Source organism: Homarus americanus, unplaced genomic scaffold, assembly GCF_018991925.1.
Source record: "Homarus americanus isolate GMGI-L3 unplaced genomic scaffold, GMGI_Hamer_2.0 scaffold45698, whole genome shotgun sequence".
Classification (NCBI taxonomy): Eukaryota; Metazoa; Arthropoda; class Malacostraca; order Decapoda; family Nephropidae; genus Homarus; species Homarus americanus.
The window spans coordinates 11,972,985-11,989,906 of NW_024735554.1; the positions used below are offsets into that span (position 1 = coordinate 11,972,985).

A 16,922-nucleotide genomic window follows, 5' to 3' on the forward strand; every position below is an offset into this window, starting at 1 on the left:
TAACCAATCATATTCTCATGTTTACAAAAAACATAAAATTACACCATGCTGCTTCAAGATAGTTGCTTCCGTTGGTACCAGATATCAAAGTAAGTTCTCTCTGCCTAATGTGCCGGGCATTCCCGGGGCTGGAGCCCCCTGGGTAGGTTTCTTTGATTAGGTCAGCTTTTATGCATTTCCATTTCCATTTTCATGTTCCCATAGCATGGAAATACTGTAGTACCACCAAAAATTTTGATTCCCTCCCAACTCTCTCCCAAGTACATCACAGTAGAAGATGATGAACCGTGCGTACAAATGTTTACCTTTCTCCTGGATAAACTTATGAGTCAAGTGGTACGTGGCAGTGGTTCAAATCCTCTATCCAAATGTTTAGCGCTTTCTCCATTTTAATCGGTGCTGATCTCTCTCATATTGTGTCACCTTTGCTGCTGCTGGGGCACTAGCAGTAACTGCATCAACGATGTCTTTCTTGTTTTTTTATGTAGCGAACTGTTGATTCGTTAATCCCATATGCCCTAGCGCATACCACATAGCTCCTGCCACTCTCAATTTTCTTTATGATTTCCACTTTTTCTTTTATAGTCAACACTTTTCTTTCTCTCTTAGGCTTCTTTGGTGCATTACCTGTCTTGTTACCACATTTAGAAGGATGTTTTGGAGCCATGAGAGCCTTTTTAGCACAAAACATATGGGTCACAGCGAGACGTATGCACAGTATGGTGGGGGACACGAGTGAGACATTGAGAGACGGGAAGCTGTGCTCTCTGGTTGTGATGCCTGGTGGTTTCTTGCGGAAGTTAATTTGCGTGCACAATTCAACCATATACAAAATCAGTAATACCTGTTGCAATGAAAATATATTTCTGATGAAAATCTGCGAATACTCGGAACCGCAAATACAAATCCTCAAAAAATGAGGGTGCACTGTACCGTTTCCTTTAGTTTTTTTAAGTAAGGTGCATTATTTTTCTAACCTTTACATGGTATTGTGTGATGGCATCAATATTTTCATTATTTTAAATATATTGAATATATGCGTTGAAAAGGCAGGCAATAGAATGTGATTTGTATTTTGTTGTACCTTCTATGAAATATTTTACATAAGATTGTTGTTCGTAGCATTTCAAAATCGGTAAACTTCCCAAAATTTTTATATCTTTTAAAGTCATAACTGTATAGAGGTTTAAAAAAAATAGCTTAAATATGTGAGCAATAATAATTATATATACCCGGTACATGTAATAGAATATTTTAAAGGCCCCAAATACTATATCTTACGTATGAAATAGTCCATAAACCGATTCATAACCCGGCGGTATTTCATCCATTATTTTCCATTTTGGGCTTGCAGTCTCATCTGCCGTCCCTTTTGGATCCACTTTTTTTCATATTCTTCAAGATTGAAAATCAGAGGAGGTGTCCCAGCCAGTTTAATGAAGAACAGGAGTAATGCCAAGGCAGTTTCTTGTAGCACTGATGATAGTGTTCATGCTGGTAAATGAGCGCTCACATTCACAGCATGATATGATTACTGAGTTGATGGCAGATAGCAATGATTTAAATTTTAATGGAATTATTTTTCCTTTCTCATATATGTGCTCACGAAGTTCCTCTACTGATTCATTCATTGGTACTTGGAACTGTTCACTCAGGTAGCTAATGGCTTTGTCACGAAGACAAGTATCAGGATCAGTGGGCCAGTTTGTTGGATCTAGTATTTCTAAGTGCTTCATCATTTCCATATATTGTACATGTATTTAACATAACTGCTGCTTTAACATGACTGTTTAGTTGAATGGGAAGCTACTGATGCAAACATCCTCACTGCAAGGTTACCTGCAAGAGATGTGTAAAATTCATGAGGATCATTGACCTTCACACACTGTGGAGGGTGAAGTGTTGCTCCACTAATATTCAGAGTACTGTATTTGCCACATCCTGTGCCATTGTCAGATATACTCCTGGGTTGTTGATTAAGGACTGGTATAGCCTATGTTTTCTCTCAATTAGTTTGTGTGCTTTTGACAACGTCACTCATCGTTCTTGTAGCCCCAGCGACAAATCTTCTAACTCTATGAGTGTATCCAACATCAAGCCCATATTAGTTACAAACGAAATATCAGCTCTATGTTCTTTCAGGCCCCGGTACTGAGCTTTTCAGATGTACTTCATGCAATGTCATTCTTAGCAGCTTTAAAGTACTTGAACATTGCAGGATAATCCTGCCATACAGCCCCGATAGAGCGAGCACTAGATGCAACCCATCTTACCCCAAAGGCACCAAACTTTAAACAACTGCTTGTTCAACGAGGCTGCACAGTCTTTTAGTTCACTGCAGTTTTTTGGTGATACGTTGTAAAAGCTGTATAGCTTCTCAAAGAAAATTTTCATGTGGCACACTCCTGAGAGTTCTTTAACAACATCAGATACTGCAAGTTCTAAGCAGTAATTTGCATAGTACCACGCAATCATATTTTTATTTTTATTTTTTTTTACGGGGATTAGCCCACCCAGGCACAGGTCACTGACCCACATCGGGGCCTGGGAGGCGAAAATGTAGTAATAATAATAATTATAAATAGTAAATGAAATTTATAATATAATAAAACAAAATTGAAAATAAAATAATAATAATAATAATAATAATAATAATAATAATAATAATAAAAATAATAAAGAACCATAAAAAAAAAGATCAAAAGTGAGAAACAATATACTGTATGTATGTTGTGTTGTCAAAGTAAGAGAAACAATTGAGACCCTGCAATTGTGTAAAAATGAGGCAGAAAGTCAGATCAGCAACCTGGGACTTGGTGAAAATTTTCTTGATGCCATATGGCAGCAGGGTCTACCATTAGACAACGCATTATGCTTCCAATATCTTCCCAGGCGGTAGTACCTCCCTGTTTGGTAGCTGCCTACTACCTACTGCAGAAACATTGCGATCAGTTTGGCTGCAACATCAGTATTCCTGCATAATATATTAACTGCACCATCCTGAGCAAATGACACATGATGACAAAAACTCTGTGGTAAAGCCAAGATCATTTAGTCTCACAAGTAGAACAGATACAATTTCTGCAGCAGTGGTTATAGTAAGCTTAACAAGTTTAAAAAACACACTTGTGGCTGCATCTGTTTCTGGAAATTGGACTCCGATACAAATAACTAATTCTGTCTTTTTACTTATTGATGTTGAATCATTAATCATTAAACCATTATTGAGTTTTTCTGCTTACTGTTTCAGTCACTAATTTCTGTCCCATAGCATTAGCAATGTGAACACTAATGTCTGCACAAGAATGATCACTGTGTAAAACACGTCCCATATCAACTCCATTAAGCACCTGAAGATCTACGACATTGGGCAAGTCAGCAAATGGGCGTCCAGTCTTGCAAATATACTGTAAACAGCTCAAAATACACAAGTAGATTCTAAACATGACAAATTTTGTTTTGCTACAATGTTTTCTAAAGCTTTGTTTGAAGCTGCAGATGTTATTAGTGCATATACTGTATAGGCCTTTCCCTCTTATCAGCCTTAGGCCCCTCACAACCTTAATCCGGCCCTGGTTACCTGACATTGTCAAAGGTGATCGCCGCGTGATGCCTCAAAGGGGAATCCCAGTTCAGGAGGTGATGTGAGTGTAACCCTACCTGTGACCGTACCCCACACCCAGTCTTGTTCCAATTATCCCATCCCTGGGGACAGTTTGTCAGACCTGCCACTCAGGTACGGAAAGTGACAGTTACAGTCAGAAGCTTGTGCTCCATGCTGATCAACACTCAAAATTAAATCATGTTACCGATAGGTCAATATTTGACCGATGCATATGATACCTTTGCATATGTCAGAATTTTTGGAGCGATGCAAGTGCATTTGTTGCATCGGTCTGGATTGGGCCCTGAAATTCCAACCCCCAAATTGTCAGGACAAGTAAAATTAAATATCCAGGTAAGTAAATTTCCAAAGTTATTTGTCTAGGACAAGTAAATGTTCCAAATATCTGCACAGCCTGCTTGAAAAACCTTGGCTTCAGCTTTGGCTTTATGTCTTTCTAAATTGCTGGCCTTGGCTAGGCTTCGTGACTTTCCAATGGCTTCAGCTTCGAAGTCAGAGGCTTGGCTTCAGCTTCGAAGTCAGTGGCTTGGCTTCGGACCCATGTCTGAAAGGCAGGCCATCCTGTATCATCATATCACCATTTAGCCTGCCTACATCACAAGCTCAAGATGACAGCATCTGCTGGTGACTACAGAGCTGTACAGGGGTTCCTTGACTTATGAATGCTCGCCGATACGAACGGGGTTAAACTTGAAATTTACAGTATTTTATTTACCTGATGACATATTTTTTTACTTTCATTTACTGTATTTTGTCATTCTATTTCTTTTTTTGGCTTAAATTAAGTGATTTTAGATGTATATAAGGACTTTGGCTATGATGTAGTGGTATTTTAAACATTGTTCTGTAAGTATGGTATGCACATAGCATGTGTTCCGACTTACGTACAAATACGACTTAAGAGCGTCCTCAGGAATGGAACCCGCTCGTAACCTGGGGACCCCCTGTATACTGTACAGTACTGCAATGTGTTTTGTTTATTTACAATATACTGTACAGTACTGTACTTGTACACTGTACAGTCTACGCGGAAGGTTAAGGCACAAATTGGGCTGTGACTTCACTTTTAGCACAAATCGTTTTACCCTCAAGATAGGGATAAATTTTGATCAGAAATATTTAGTCACAATTCTAACGGCATCTGGAACCCTTAGGCGACAGCTGTCACATAGGAGGAACCGCTCAGTCTTTGTTTAGGTTGCGTGGGTGGAGGTTATTGTACCCATGTGAGCGCCACGTGCCGTGATTTTACGCCTGAGTTACAGTGCTTTATCGTGTGATTTCTGGGTCTTTAAGATGTCCAGGAGAGTTACTAAGCATGAGGATATTGCACAGGTGATTGGTTTATACAAGGCTAATCATAAAGTTACTGAAATAGTTGAATTAACCGGTGTGTGCCGCCGGTCAGTGTACCGATTCATCTCGGAGTTTGAGGCAAACAGCCAGGAAGAGTTGCCTACCCCTAAACCCAGGTCTGGGCGACCACGGCTAACGTCTCCTAGAACCAGGAAGGTGATTGCTAGGCAAGTTAATGCTAATCCTAAGCTCACGGCACGGGAATTAAAGCAAGCTAACCCCGGACTCCTTGGTAACGTCTCCTTAAGGTCGGTGCAGCAGCTTCTTCATGACGATCTCGGTTATCGCGCCTACCGACCACGCCGTAAGCCCCTGCTGACTGCTGCCCAGAAGAAGAAGAGGATCACTTTTGCGAAGAAGTACAGTGTCTGGTCCCTTCAGGATTGGAGGAACGTCCTGTGGAGTGATGAAGCCACGTTTACAGTGAGTGGTTGTGGTCACGATAGGGTGTACCGCCGGCCAGACTCTGACCCGCTCGACCCCAGGTACACCGTCAAGACGGTCAAGCATCCTGATTCAGTGATGGTATGGGGTTGTTTCACTTATTACGGTGTTGGTGAGTTGGTTGTGCTTGAAAAAAACATTAAAGTTAACCAGGGTGTGTACCTCGAGCTTTTGTGACCTTCTGCCTGACTCGTTTGAGAAAATACGCGCTGTTGTGTTCATGCAGGACGGTGCTCCCTGCCACACAGCCAAGTCGGTTACTCAGTGGTTGGAGGATTGCCAGGTTTCATATTTTAAGGACTGGCGTGGCAATTACCCCGACATCAACCCTATTGAGAACCTTTGGGGGCTCATGAAACGTCGCCTACGTGACCTCGACACCTCGTCCGTCCCCAAGCTCACCACAGCAATTAAGCAACTGTGGGCCAATTTCACCCCACAGCACCTGCAAAACCTTGCAGACAGTGTTCCACAATGACTGAAAGAGGTGCTGAAGAGGAAGGGAAACAACAAAATACTAAGAGGGGTGGGTGAGTGTTATTTTCATTTTTTTATTGCCTTAACATTTTTTTATTTTTCCCCCATGGTGTGCCTTAACCTTCCGCGTAGACTGTACAGTAGTGTTTGCATAAATAAATACCGCTGTATAGCTGCAGTTATGCTTTCATACCAACAGTGCTCTGTGCCAGATGCCTAGTTTAGACGTGGAAACATTCACCAATGCCCGGAAAAAATCTGTGGATGTGCGATTTTTTTCCGGGAATAAGAGAATTTGTCTCAAAACCCAGAAGTCTCTCAAACTTGGAAATGCTTTGCACCAATTGTTCTGGCTAGCAGGGACATTAATTGTGAGTTCAGTTAATGGACAGCATCTCGTCTTCTCAAGAATGTCCTAGAAACATAAAATACAGTGGGGTATGCTATAACGAACGGATCCTACTACGAATATTCCTATAACGAACGGTTTTACCTATAAAATTGAGAATGCTATAACGAACCCAACTCCTACAACGAACGCGGATGAATACGGGACTATTTCGCCTGGCGCATGAATATTGTTGTACCGCGACCCACAACAAGAGCGTCAGGCGCCATCTTTGTCTCATTGTGTAGCCAGTGCACCACTGTTATTGTTGAAATTTCGTCTTTTGATGTGGAAATTCGCGTTATTTGTATAACTATTTTGTTATACAAGTATACAATTGTAACAATGAGTCGTCCAAAGCGAGTGAGAAAGCTAATAACCCTTGAAACTAAGAAAGAAATTATAAAGAAACGTGAGAATGGAAGAAGCATTGCAAAACTTAGTGATGAATATGGGATGGCTAAATCGACTATATGTACGATTTTGAAGAATAAAGAGGAGTTAAAAACTGTGCAAGTGGCTAAGGGAATCTTTAGACTTAGCAAAGCAAGGTGTAATGTGATCGAAGAGATGGAAAATTTACTCTTAGTGTGGATAAAGGAGAAAAATGGCAGGTGGTAACATTAGTGAAGCTATAATTTGTGAGAAGGCTAAACAATTGTTTGAGGACCTTAAAGCCAAGACTCCCAGTGGAAGTGATAGTGATGTGCCAGTGTTTAGGGGTACGTGCATGCTGAATAACACTAAGGTAAGATAAAGTACCGTATTTTTTACATTTTCCACAGAATTTTTTCAGTGTTAAGCGGTTGTATTTGGGGGCCTGGAACGGATTAATCCTATAACGAACGAATGCTATAACGAACGAGGTTCTGGAACCAATTACGTTTGTTATAGCATACCCCACTGTACTGGATGTGAAAAATGGTGCATTGTGCAACTTTTCTATGCACCCAAACAGTGTAAAACTCATAAAAGTTGTGGAAAAATCATTTCTTGACTACAGTATTGTGATTTAGAAGTAAAGTACAATATAAAACTGAAAAATAAGAGAAATGGAGAACATGGGTGTGTGGGAGGTGATTGTATGTACAGTATATAGAGGCAGTGGGTGGTTTGTCAATAGCACATCTGGTATGTTTCACATGCATCTCTGCTTTATACATTAAGGTAAAGGGGCATTGTACTATCCACAACCATTTCTTATTCCTATCCCTCGTGGACAACAAAGACTTGGTGTAAAGAATTTGGAAGAAAAATATAATAATCTGTAGCATATGCATTTCCTGGTATGTTTTTATAATAAAAAATATATTTCCTAAAATTCGTCAAACACTTGTACCTGTATGTGCTGTCACAGTCTCAGGAATATCATCTTCCTAAGTGCATTATTGCTTCACAAAAGGCTTTAATTGAAAGATTAATGACCAGTGTTACTACAGGTCTTGGGTAGAAGGAGGTACAGTATCTTGTTTTCTTTTGTCTTATAGTATTTTCTCATGTTCCTGTCCATAGGTGGAGAAAAGGGTATAGCATTGCATGTGAAGAGGAATCGTAAGATGCTGGTACGAGATAAATTGAAGCTTCTTCTTGATGATGATTCCGACTTCCTAGAACTTTCATTACTTGCTGGTCTTAACATGGAGTATGGAGATATACCTTCAGGAGGTACTATTAATGGTATGTATGCCACTGCATTTAATTTTCTTCATTAATAAAAAATGATTATTCAACACTACTGATCATTCTGTTTGTAAAGGAGTAATAATATTGAATGTACAGTCTCCCAATAAAGTATCATTACCCATAGGGTCGATGTGATTCGAGGCTTTCCAAGCAATGTTAGTCGACCTGTTTCTGAATGGATGGTAGTTCTACATTGGCCACCTTTGAGCATGAATGAGTATACAGCATAAGTTTTTGAACGGTACATACATAGCTTAATGGATTTCTTGTTATATTGAAGTATCTAGTATGCCATCCAACGACGACTTCCTCCCCCAATCCTACCCCCATCTCTAGCTTTTGCTGATATGGTGAGCAGGCATACCAACTTATGATGATGCACTGGGAATCACATCAAAGCATTTCGTTCAGCGTTTCAAATTGTAGCGACAGAAAATCTAACGATACTATTTAGGGGACTGTACATGAAGTTATGGCCTACTGTTTTTTGGTGAATGGCCTGTGAAATTCACATTACAGTGTTATAGAGATGAGAATTTAGAGGCAGGATACATGCTTCATATTTATTGTATGATGTTTTACTCCTCCTATGTGCTCCCCTCTGAAGGGTTGGCCATGACAGGAGAGCCTCCAGGCTGCCCTAAAAACTTTCTTTGTCCTTGTTATTCCTGTTATCTCCCTCTACCCAGTGTAACTGCAATATTGTTCCTACACACAATTTTTATTATCATCCGCATCCCTTTCACATGTCCATATAAAAGCAGTGAGCTTCTCTATACCCTTTCCTCCACTCCACAATTTGCTCCCTGTGTCCTCTCTGCTATTCCAAATGCCCCTTGCAATTCACTGTTTTTTACCCATTCTATTTTGGTAACTCCAGCTGCAGCCTTCATGCAACTTCTTTGTAGATGAATTTTAGGGCCTTCTGCTTCTCTGGTCCTGTTTACCTTGTAAGTACTTTTCAAAGAATAGAGGTTTATCAGAATCTTTCTAATATGGTAGATACACATTTTCTCAAGTTTTCCAGTTCTGTACTGTGTTGCCATTTCCTTTAGTGTCAGACGTTAAAATCAGATGTGCATATATAATTTCCTGCTTTCTTCTTGTTTGTTGTATATCTGATATTTTTGCAATTTTCAGCGATTGGAAAAATCCATGGGAGATATTGTGTAATAATGAGCAATGATGGAACTTTCAAGAGTGGGACATTTTATCCAATATCTGTTACAAAAAATATTCGCTCCCAAACAATTGGTGAAGTTAATCGTCTTCCCTGTGTATACATAGTGGACTCAGCTGGTGGATTTCTACCCCTTCAGGTAATTTGTTTAAAGAATAATAGTTAATGGCAAATTTACTATTGTCTTACAGTGTGATGCTGATAAGGAAGTTCTTGTAATTGACTCTGTAATTAGTGTCCTAGGAGTGTAGGGTTACCTTTGAAATGTTTTTGTTTCATCCACAAGATATTATTATTAATGTTTTTTATTTAATGAATGATAGTTCATACTGAATCTATTTGAAACACTTGGTTAGCAGTCATAGCCATATCCCCACTTATTGAAGATCTTGTAAAACTATTCCAGATTTTCTTATCCAAAATTCTTGAGACACACCATAAGTGGGTCATGGTGACTACATGTTTTCAGCCCTTATTCAAGTGTCATCACCTATAATTGTCACTTCATCCCCATAGAAATTTAGCATAATTCTTATTTTAATGTACACTCCAGTGTCTATTACCCAACAAACAACATCTTTTTTTTGTGATGCTATGTGAGTCACTACACAAAGAGCCAGTTAGAATTTTCATATTGAATGAAATAATTTAGTGATATCTCCGTTAGTCGAAACAATTGGTGCAGAGCACTTCCGGGAATGAGAGATTTCTGGTTAATGAGACGACTCTCTCAAAGCCGGGAAAAAAATTCCTTATCCCTGGAATTTTCCGGGTAACAGAAAAATTTTCTCGGAAGTTCCAGAAATTGCCCATTACATCATCTCTTGAACCTGGAAAAACATCCCCCATCCCTGGAATTTTCCTGCTACCAGAAAAATTTTCTACGAATTTCCTGGAAATGTGTCTGATTTTTATCTCTCAAACCCGGAAAATCCCCCTCATCCCCAGAACTTTCCGGAATTTTCGGGGAACGGGAAAATTTTCTCAGAATTTTCAGGAAAATGTGCCCCTCGAAAATTGTTCCGAAAGCTGGAATTTTCTGGGAAATTCCAGCTTTGGGAACAATTTTCCAAGAAAATTTCATTTCCGGCTATCGGAGAGTTCTGGGTTTGAGGGATTCTGGCTAATGGCGATATATTACTGTACAGTATGTAGCAGGGTAGATAAAATATGAGCATGATGTATGTCTGTGTCAGTTTATTAGCTTTTTGAGTTATTATGATTTTATGTTCCAGTCTGAATTGTTTGCTGACAAAAATCATGGTGGCCGTTGCTTTCGCAACCCACCAATCATGTCAGCAGCGGGGATACCACAGATAGCTATAGTGTGTGGTTCTTGTACTGCAGGAGGTAAGCTTTAATTTATGTTAGAATGTTAATAATCTAATGCATTATCTCTGACAGTCTGCTTTGTTTATCAATACATATTATCATATTATACTGTACAGTATACAGGCATCCCCCGCGTTACGGAAGCCCGGGTTCCGGAATTTCGCTCTTACGTTATTTGTAAATTATGGCCAATAATTTTGCGTTACGGCCCGTAAATCCGCCCTTACGGAAATTTGGGTAAATTTTAACAAACACAAGGCCTCACACATGCCATTCAGACTAACAGAATTGACAAGTTTTACCAACCATAAAGACAGTTGAAGCTTTAAACATCACTCACAATGGGTCTTGAATATTCCAACTGTAATCAGACATACCTAAGTTGCCTCAACAATTGCAACCCCAGTTGCAATATCAAATTCTGTGTCACTACTAAAAAATAATAGTCTCTGGTGCACTCTTAAGATTAAGAGAAAACGGACGACTCAGGAGTGCTGAAGTGAGAGAAAACGGACTCCTATGACGGGGCACTCAAATAAACATACACATAGCTGTATAATGCAATATTATGCAATATTAACCCCTAAATTGGTGTTTTAAGAAGGTATATCATAAATTATTTAATGTACTGTATTGTTTGTGTTTATAAATGTTTATTTTCATTAATAAAAGTGCTTGAATTACTTTTTTTGGGCCGAAAAAATTCCTTTGGCATGCATCTCCAGTTTTATAATGGAAGTCAATGGGAAAATAGGTTTCGCGTTACGGAATTTCGCGATACGGTCAATTTTCCGGGAACGGAACCCTTCCGTAACGCAGGGGATGCCTGTAGTTTTTTTTACTGAGCTGTTGCAGTATCATAAACAATAAGACTTAGCTATTGGAGGTGTTAATTAATTATTTTGATTGCAAAAATTTTGTAATAGGCAGTGTCAGACTTATTCTCAAATTTGAAGGTAAGATGTCCCCCCCCCCCTCCCCCCCATGAGGCCACACATTTAGTACAGTATATAATAGTGTTTATAGCACAGGGGCCCCCCCATATTCGTGGGGATTAGGTTCTCAAAATGGCCGCGAATCGCCAAATCCACGAATATTATTTGCGGACTGGGGGGGGGGTACATTTTTTACTTGTGCACAAAGAAATGTATATTCCCTTTATGTTTTTGCCCTTACCACAATTATTTATTTACCTGTATTGTATATACAATATGTTGTATGTGTAGACACACACACACAAAACACATACAAATAAATAATAATTGGAAAATACTCTCACAAATAATCAGAAACAAATTTATTAAAAATGTGACAGTCTACCCTCAAGTTAGTGCATTATTAAAAAGTAATAAAGCACAGACTTGAGGGTAGACTGTCATATTTTTAATAAATTTATTTCTGATTATTTGTGAGAGGATTTTCCAATTACTAATTATTTGTATGTGTTTTGTGTGTGTGTCTACACACACATACACATACACACACATCCTTGACCACCGAAGGGTCAAGACGTACCTGGCGCTCCTCTCGGAGCAGCCAGGTCAACTGTTACGTTGGCCCATACCAACTCCCTCCCCTGAACCCTCCTCCCCACCGGAATATCAAGTTCTCGCCAGAAGTTATTATTTCATTTAGGAAAGGAATGGAACCAGTGTTAAACAGAGGTGAACAGTGGTGAACAGTGCTTAAGTCAGTGAGAACAACTCAACAGTAACAGTCATACCCAAGTTAACCTTCACACAGTGAGGTCCCAGGTACCCAGTGATAACGGCCCGTGAGACCCAACAACCAGCGATGTGTTAATCCGTCTACGATAGGAAGGCCTGGGACCACACCTCACTCATATAACACCATCTGTGAGGGAATTACTACACCACGTGTCCCTCATAACACCATCTGTGAGGAATTACTACACCACGTGAGGCCCCTCATAACACCATCTGTGAGGGAATTACTACACCACGTGAGGTCCCTCATAACACCATCTGTGAGGGAATTACTACACCACGTGAGGCCCCTCATAACACCATCTGTGAGGGAATAACTACACCACGTGAGGCCCCTCATAACACCATCAGTGAGGGCACTACTACACCACGTGAGGTCCCTCCTAACACCATCTGGGAGGGAGTTACTACACTACGTGTTTGCTGTTCAACACCTACAATAATCTGTATGTTCACTGTATGTTCCTTTACCTTTCTCTAATGAAGGCTTTTGTTAAACCACCAATGTATGTACAGTAATAAGTCATTTATGTCCAATGTATATTTTCAGCCTTCGGGCTGCAGAACTTTTTCAATAAACCGTCAATTATTATTATTATTATTATTTACAATACAGGTAAAGCAAATTACTGTCTCTAGAATGAATGACTCCCTGTCTCAGCCTCGAAAATGCCGACAACTTTAAAACTACAGTAGAACCTCGATATAACAAGAGATAGGTTCCAAGAGTGGTCGCTTTAAACCGAATTTGCACTGAATCAAAGTGTTGTTTCAATGGAATAATTTAGTTTGGTACTTGAGAGAAACACAAAATACTAAAAAGACTGAGAGTCTACCCAGATGCACCTCAGCCCATCTCCTAGAATAAACAAAACATTGTTTTTTGTAGTATTATGTTAAAACAAACACTCATAAATCAACACAGCTAAAACAATGGGACGTGAAATGGTCTGCTTACTAGCGAACAGCTGATGGGAAGATGGGGGGGGGGGAGGTGAGGTGATATGTTTGACAGTTGATGCCAAGGTCAAGTGCTTATAAATTTATAATAATAATAATAATTAACGGTTCATTGAAAAAAAAAAAAAAATTCTGCAGCCCGAAGGCTGAAAATATACATTGGACATAAATGACTTATTACATACATTGGTGGTTTAACAAAAGCCTTCATTAGAGAAAGGTAAAGGAACATACAGTGAACACACAGATTAATGTAGGTGTTGAACAGCAAACTCGTAGAGCACAGATGAGACACGTAATTAGTAATACCTCACAGATGACAGATGGTGTTATGAGTATGAAAGAATCACGTGGTGTAGTAATTCCCTCACAGATGGTGTGATGAGGGACTTGATGTGGTGTAGTAATTCCCTCACATATGGTGTTATGAGGGACATGTGGTGTAGTAATTCCCTCACAGATGATGTTATATGAGTGAGGTTTGGTCTTAGGCCTTCCTATCGTAGACGGATTAACACATCGTTGGTTGTTGTTGGGTCTCACGGGCCGTTATCACTGGGTACCTGGGACCTCACTGTGTGAAGGTTAACTTGGGTACGACTGTTACTGTTGAGTTGTTCTCACTGACTTAAGCACTGTTCACCTCTGTTTAACACTGGTTCCGTTCCTTTCCTAAATGAAATTGTAACTTCTGGCGAGAACTTGTTGATATTCCGGTGGGGAGGAGGGTTCAGGGGAGGGGGTTGGTATGGGCTAACTTAACAGTTGACCTGGCTGCTCCGAGAGGAGCGCCAGGTACGTCTTGACCCTTCGGTGGTCAAGGATGTCCTTAAGAGTGACTTTAAGTTTTCTCTAATAAAATGTCACTGAACTAACATGGGAGAATATTATTAACATTGCTGGAATTCTTATAAGATAGTGATTAGTTTGAATATATACATGCTATAGTTGGCATTAGGCATACAAATTTTAGTTCTAATTAATTTTATTACAAATGGCAAAATTTTTTATCTCTTGTGCAAAATATATGACGTTTATATTAAAATTATTCGCTGTTTTGCAAGGATTCTAGCAATGCAAATTGTATTCTCTTAACTTAAGTCTGTGATAATATATAAGATAAAAACTGTAAGCCTATAACCACCCAACCCTGGCTGGGAAGATGGGGAGGTGACAGTGACACGTTTGACAGTTGGGGGCCAAAGGTCTGGTGAATTATTTATTTGCTTATTTATGTCCTTTAGCTTTAGATTGAGTTTTGGTTTTTTGTTTATAAAATGTCATAGAAGTGACTGGGGAGAATATAATTTACATTGCTGGAATTCTTATAAGATAGTGATTAATTTGAATATAAACATGCTATAGTTTGCACTAGACAAAAATTGTAGTAATCATTTAGTACATTATTTTGATTACATATACAACACAGCTTTGCCCTTAGGACAATGTAGCGTCCCCAGAGAAACGTTCGGAATTTTAAAATATGATGTGCCAAACTGACTGACGCAAAATAGGAAGGATTCACTTTAAATTAAAACGTTGTCCTTAAATGTGGGTGTCGCTTTAAATCAATAATCTTAAATTGAATCACTTTAAATCGACATTCTACTGTACCCACTTTCATTCTTGGGTACATCCAGGGTTTCATCCGCGAATAACAGAGAACCGCAAAATAAAAATCGCGAACTTGGGGGGGAGGGGGGGCTGTACTGTAGAACTATTGGGGAGGGCTTTGGTACTCCACTGAAGCAGTTAACACCTTTGGTGTATTTTTCTTTCTTTCTATTCTTCTATGGCTCAGCTGAGTACAGTACACCTAGACCCCGACTTACGACTACGTGGACTTACGACCGTCGGGACTTACGACCGCTGCAGATTTTTTTTTTTTTTTTTATTTTTTTTTTTAAATGACACGCATTTTCTATGCCGAAACGTTTCCAGTTAATGTAGTCTCCATGTATAATTAGACAATTATGGGGGCCCCATGTGCATTCAGCTGACTACATTAAAGGTTAAGTGCTCAGTCACACTGTATCCATTCCTTATTATTTATTACTTTCACTGTACTGTATCCATTCATCATTATTCATTACTTTTACTGTACTGTATTTCATTGTAGATTTTTTATTAAATTTTTTTTTTTTTTTTTTTTTTTATCTATGTTGGACTTACGACCTGGATTTGGGTCCCTAACCCCGTCGTAAGTCGGGGTCTAGGTGTACTTCATAGGATTCACTGTTTTCTCAAAAATCTGTCATAACTGATTCATTGCCATAATAAATTACAGTATACTCTCGATTTAACGGAATCCGATATAACGAACTCAAGATTTAGCAGAAGGAATTTTTTCTGTTATTTTTTACTTGATTTGGTGAACTAGTTCGCTAAATTGAGATTAATTCCGTTAATGTACTCACACCTACGGAGACACCTCAGACACATGATATGTATGTACATAAAAACATTAGAAACCTTATTCATGGCTTACCCTAAACTAGGGGGCTCGGTGTTTGTTTTAAATTTTTATCTATTATTTCCAAACCTTTTTTCCAATTGATAACTGCACTTTTTTGACTTTGTTCCCCACACCACTTCCTTTCTGAGACTTCTGATAGACTTTCTGCATGATGTCTAAGCACTGTACTGTAGTTAGTTGATTGTGAGGTAGCAGTGAACAACACACACTGAGGCGGCAGGATACAGACTGAGCTGATGTACACAAAACCCACTCGCCAAGTGGCGCATTTGGCGCTGAATTTAACTAGTTTGCTAAATTGAGCGAAAGTAATGAAAATTCGATTTAGCGGAAATTTCAATTTAATGGAAAGGGGTGGCTCGTATTAGTTTGTTAAATTGAAAAAATACTGTACGAGTACATTATTTTAGAAAGCTGTAGGAAAGTAAAGCATTATTTTTGAGGATGAAGTCCAAAGAATAATTAGGAGACACAGTGAGACATAGATGCAGGTAAGGTGTTTGAATTGAGTTCCTGTGGTCAAGCTTATTCAAGTTAGAGAGCAGCACCAGATGTTAAGATGAGAACAAGCATTTATTAGGCTACTTGATTTCCATATTTCAAGAAGAATTTTGTTTAATTTATTTATTTACTATGTATTTTGAAGGAGCCTATCAACCATCCATGTGTGAAGATGCAGCTATTGTAACCCGTATTGGCACCATCTTTCTGGGCGGGCCACCCCTGGTGAAGGCAGCCACTGGAGAAGAAATTACTGCAGAAGATCTAGGTGGAGCCACAGTACATTGCAGGTACTATATTAGGAAGTACTACAGGTATATTATGATATTCATAATGGTATGATATTATGGCTATACAGTACTGTACTTATAGTCTGTTCACTTGAGGCTTACAACTGAGCCCTGGGGTCAGTTTGTAGCAAGGCAGCTGATTGATTGGCAGACAGAGACCCAAAGAGTAACTACACTTCTTTAGTATTTAATCTGTCCTATTTATATTTTGATATTGATCTCTGATAATTCCTGCACTTGGGGAAGCAAAAAGTAGCATGTGAAACACTCTCGTAATAAAAACAACATAAAGTTGAACAAATTCTGGGACATAAACTCCTCCTCACCCCTTAATGTCATGCAACAAGGTGGAGGATGTCATTAAAATGTTGTACTCTTTCTTGTACTCGTCAAGATACTGTATATAGTAGTAAAGTTCATAAAAAAAAAATATATATATATATATCTTGATAAAATCACACGGAGGTACTCCGTTGTTTCCAT

At 39.1% G+C, this 16,922-nt stretch overlaps 1 protein-coding gene across 1 annotated transcript in view; it reads left to right on the forward strand.

Annotated features, from left to right (window-relative positions):
• The window catches only part of LOC121871346 (methylcrotonoyl-CoA carboxylase beta chain, mitochondrial-like), a 58,603-nt gene that overhangs the window by 4,249 nt on the left and 37,432 nt on the right, over positions 1 to 16,922 (forward strand). Inside the window, exons 3-6 of the mRNA XM_042373564.1 lie at positions 7,803 to 7,967; positions 9,114 to 9,292; positions 10,389 to 10,503; positions 16,295 to 16,439. Of these exons, the coding sequence (XP_042229498.1) occupies positions 7,803 to 7,967; positions 9,114 to 9,292; positions 10,389 to 10,503; positions 16,295 to 16,439 (604 nt within the window). The remainder of the gene's footprint in view (positions 1 to 7,802; positions 7,968 to 9,113; positions 9,293 to 10,388; positions 10,504 to 16,294; positions 16,440 to 16,922) is intronic.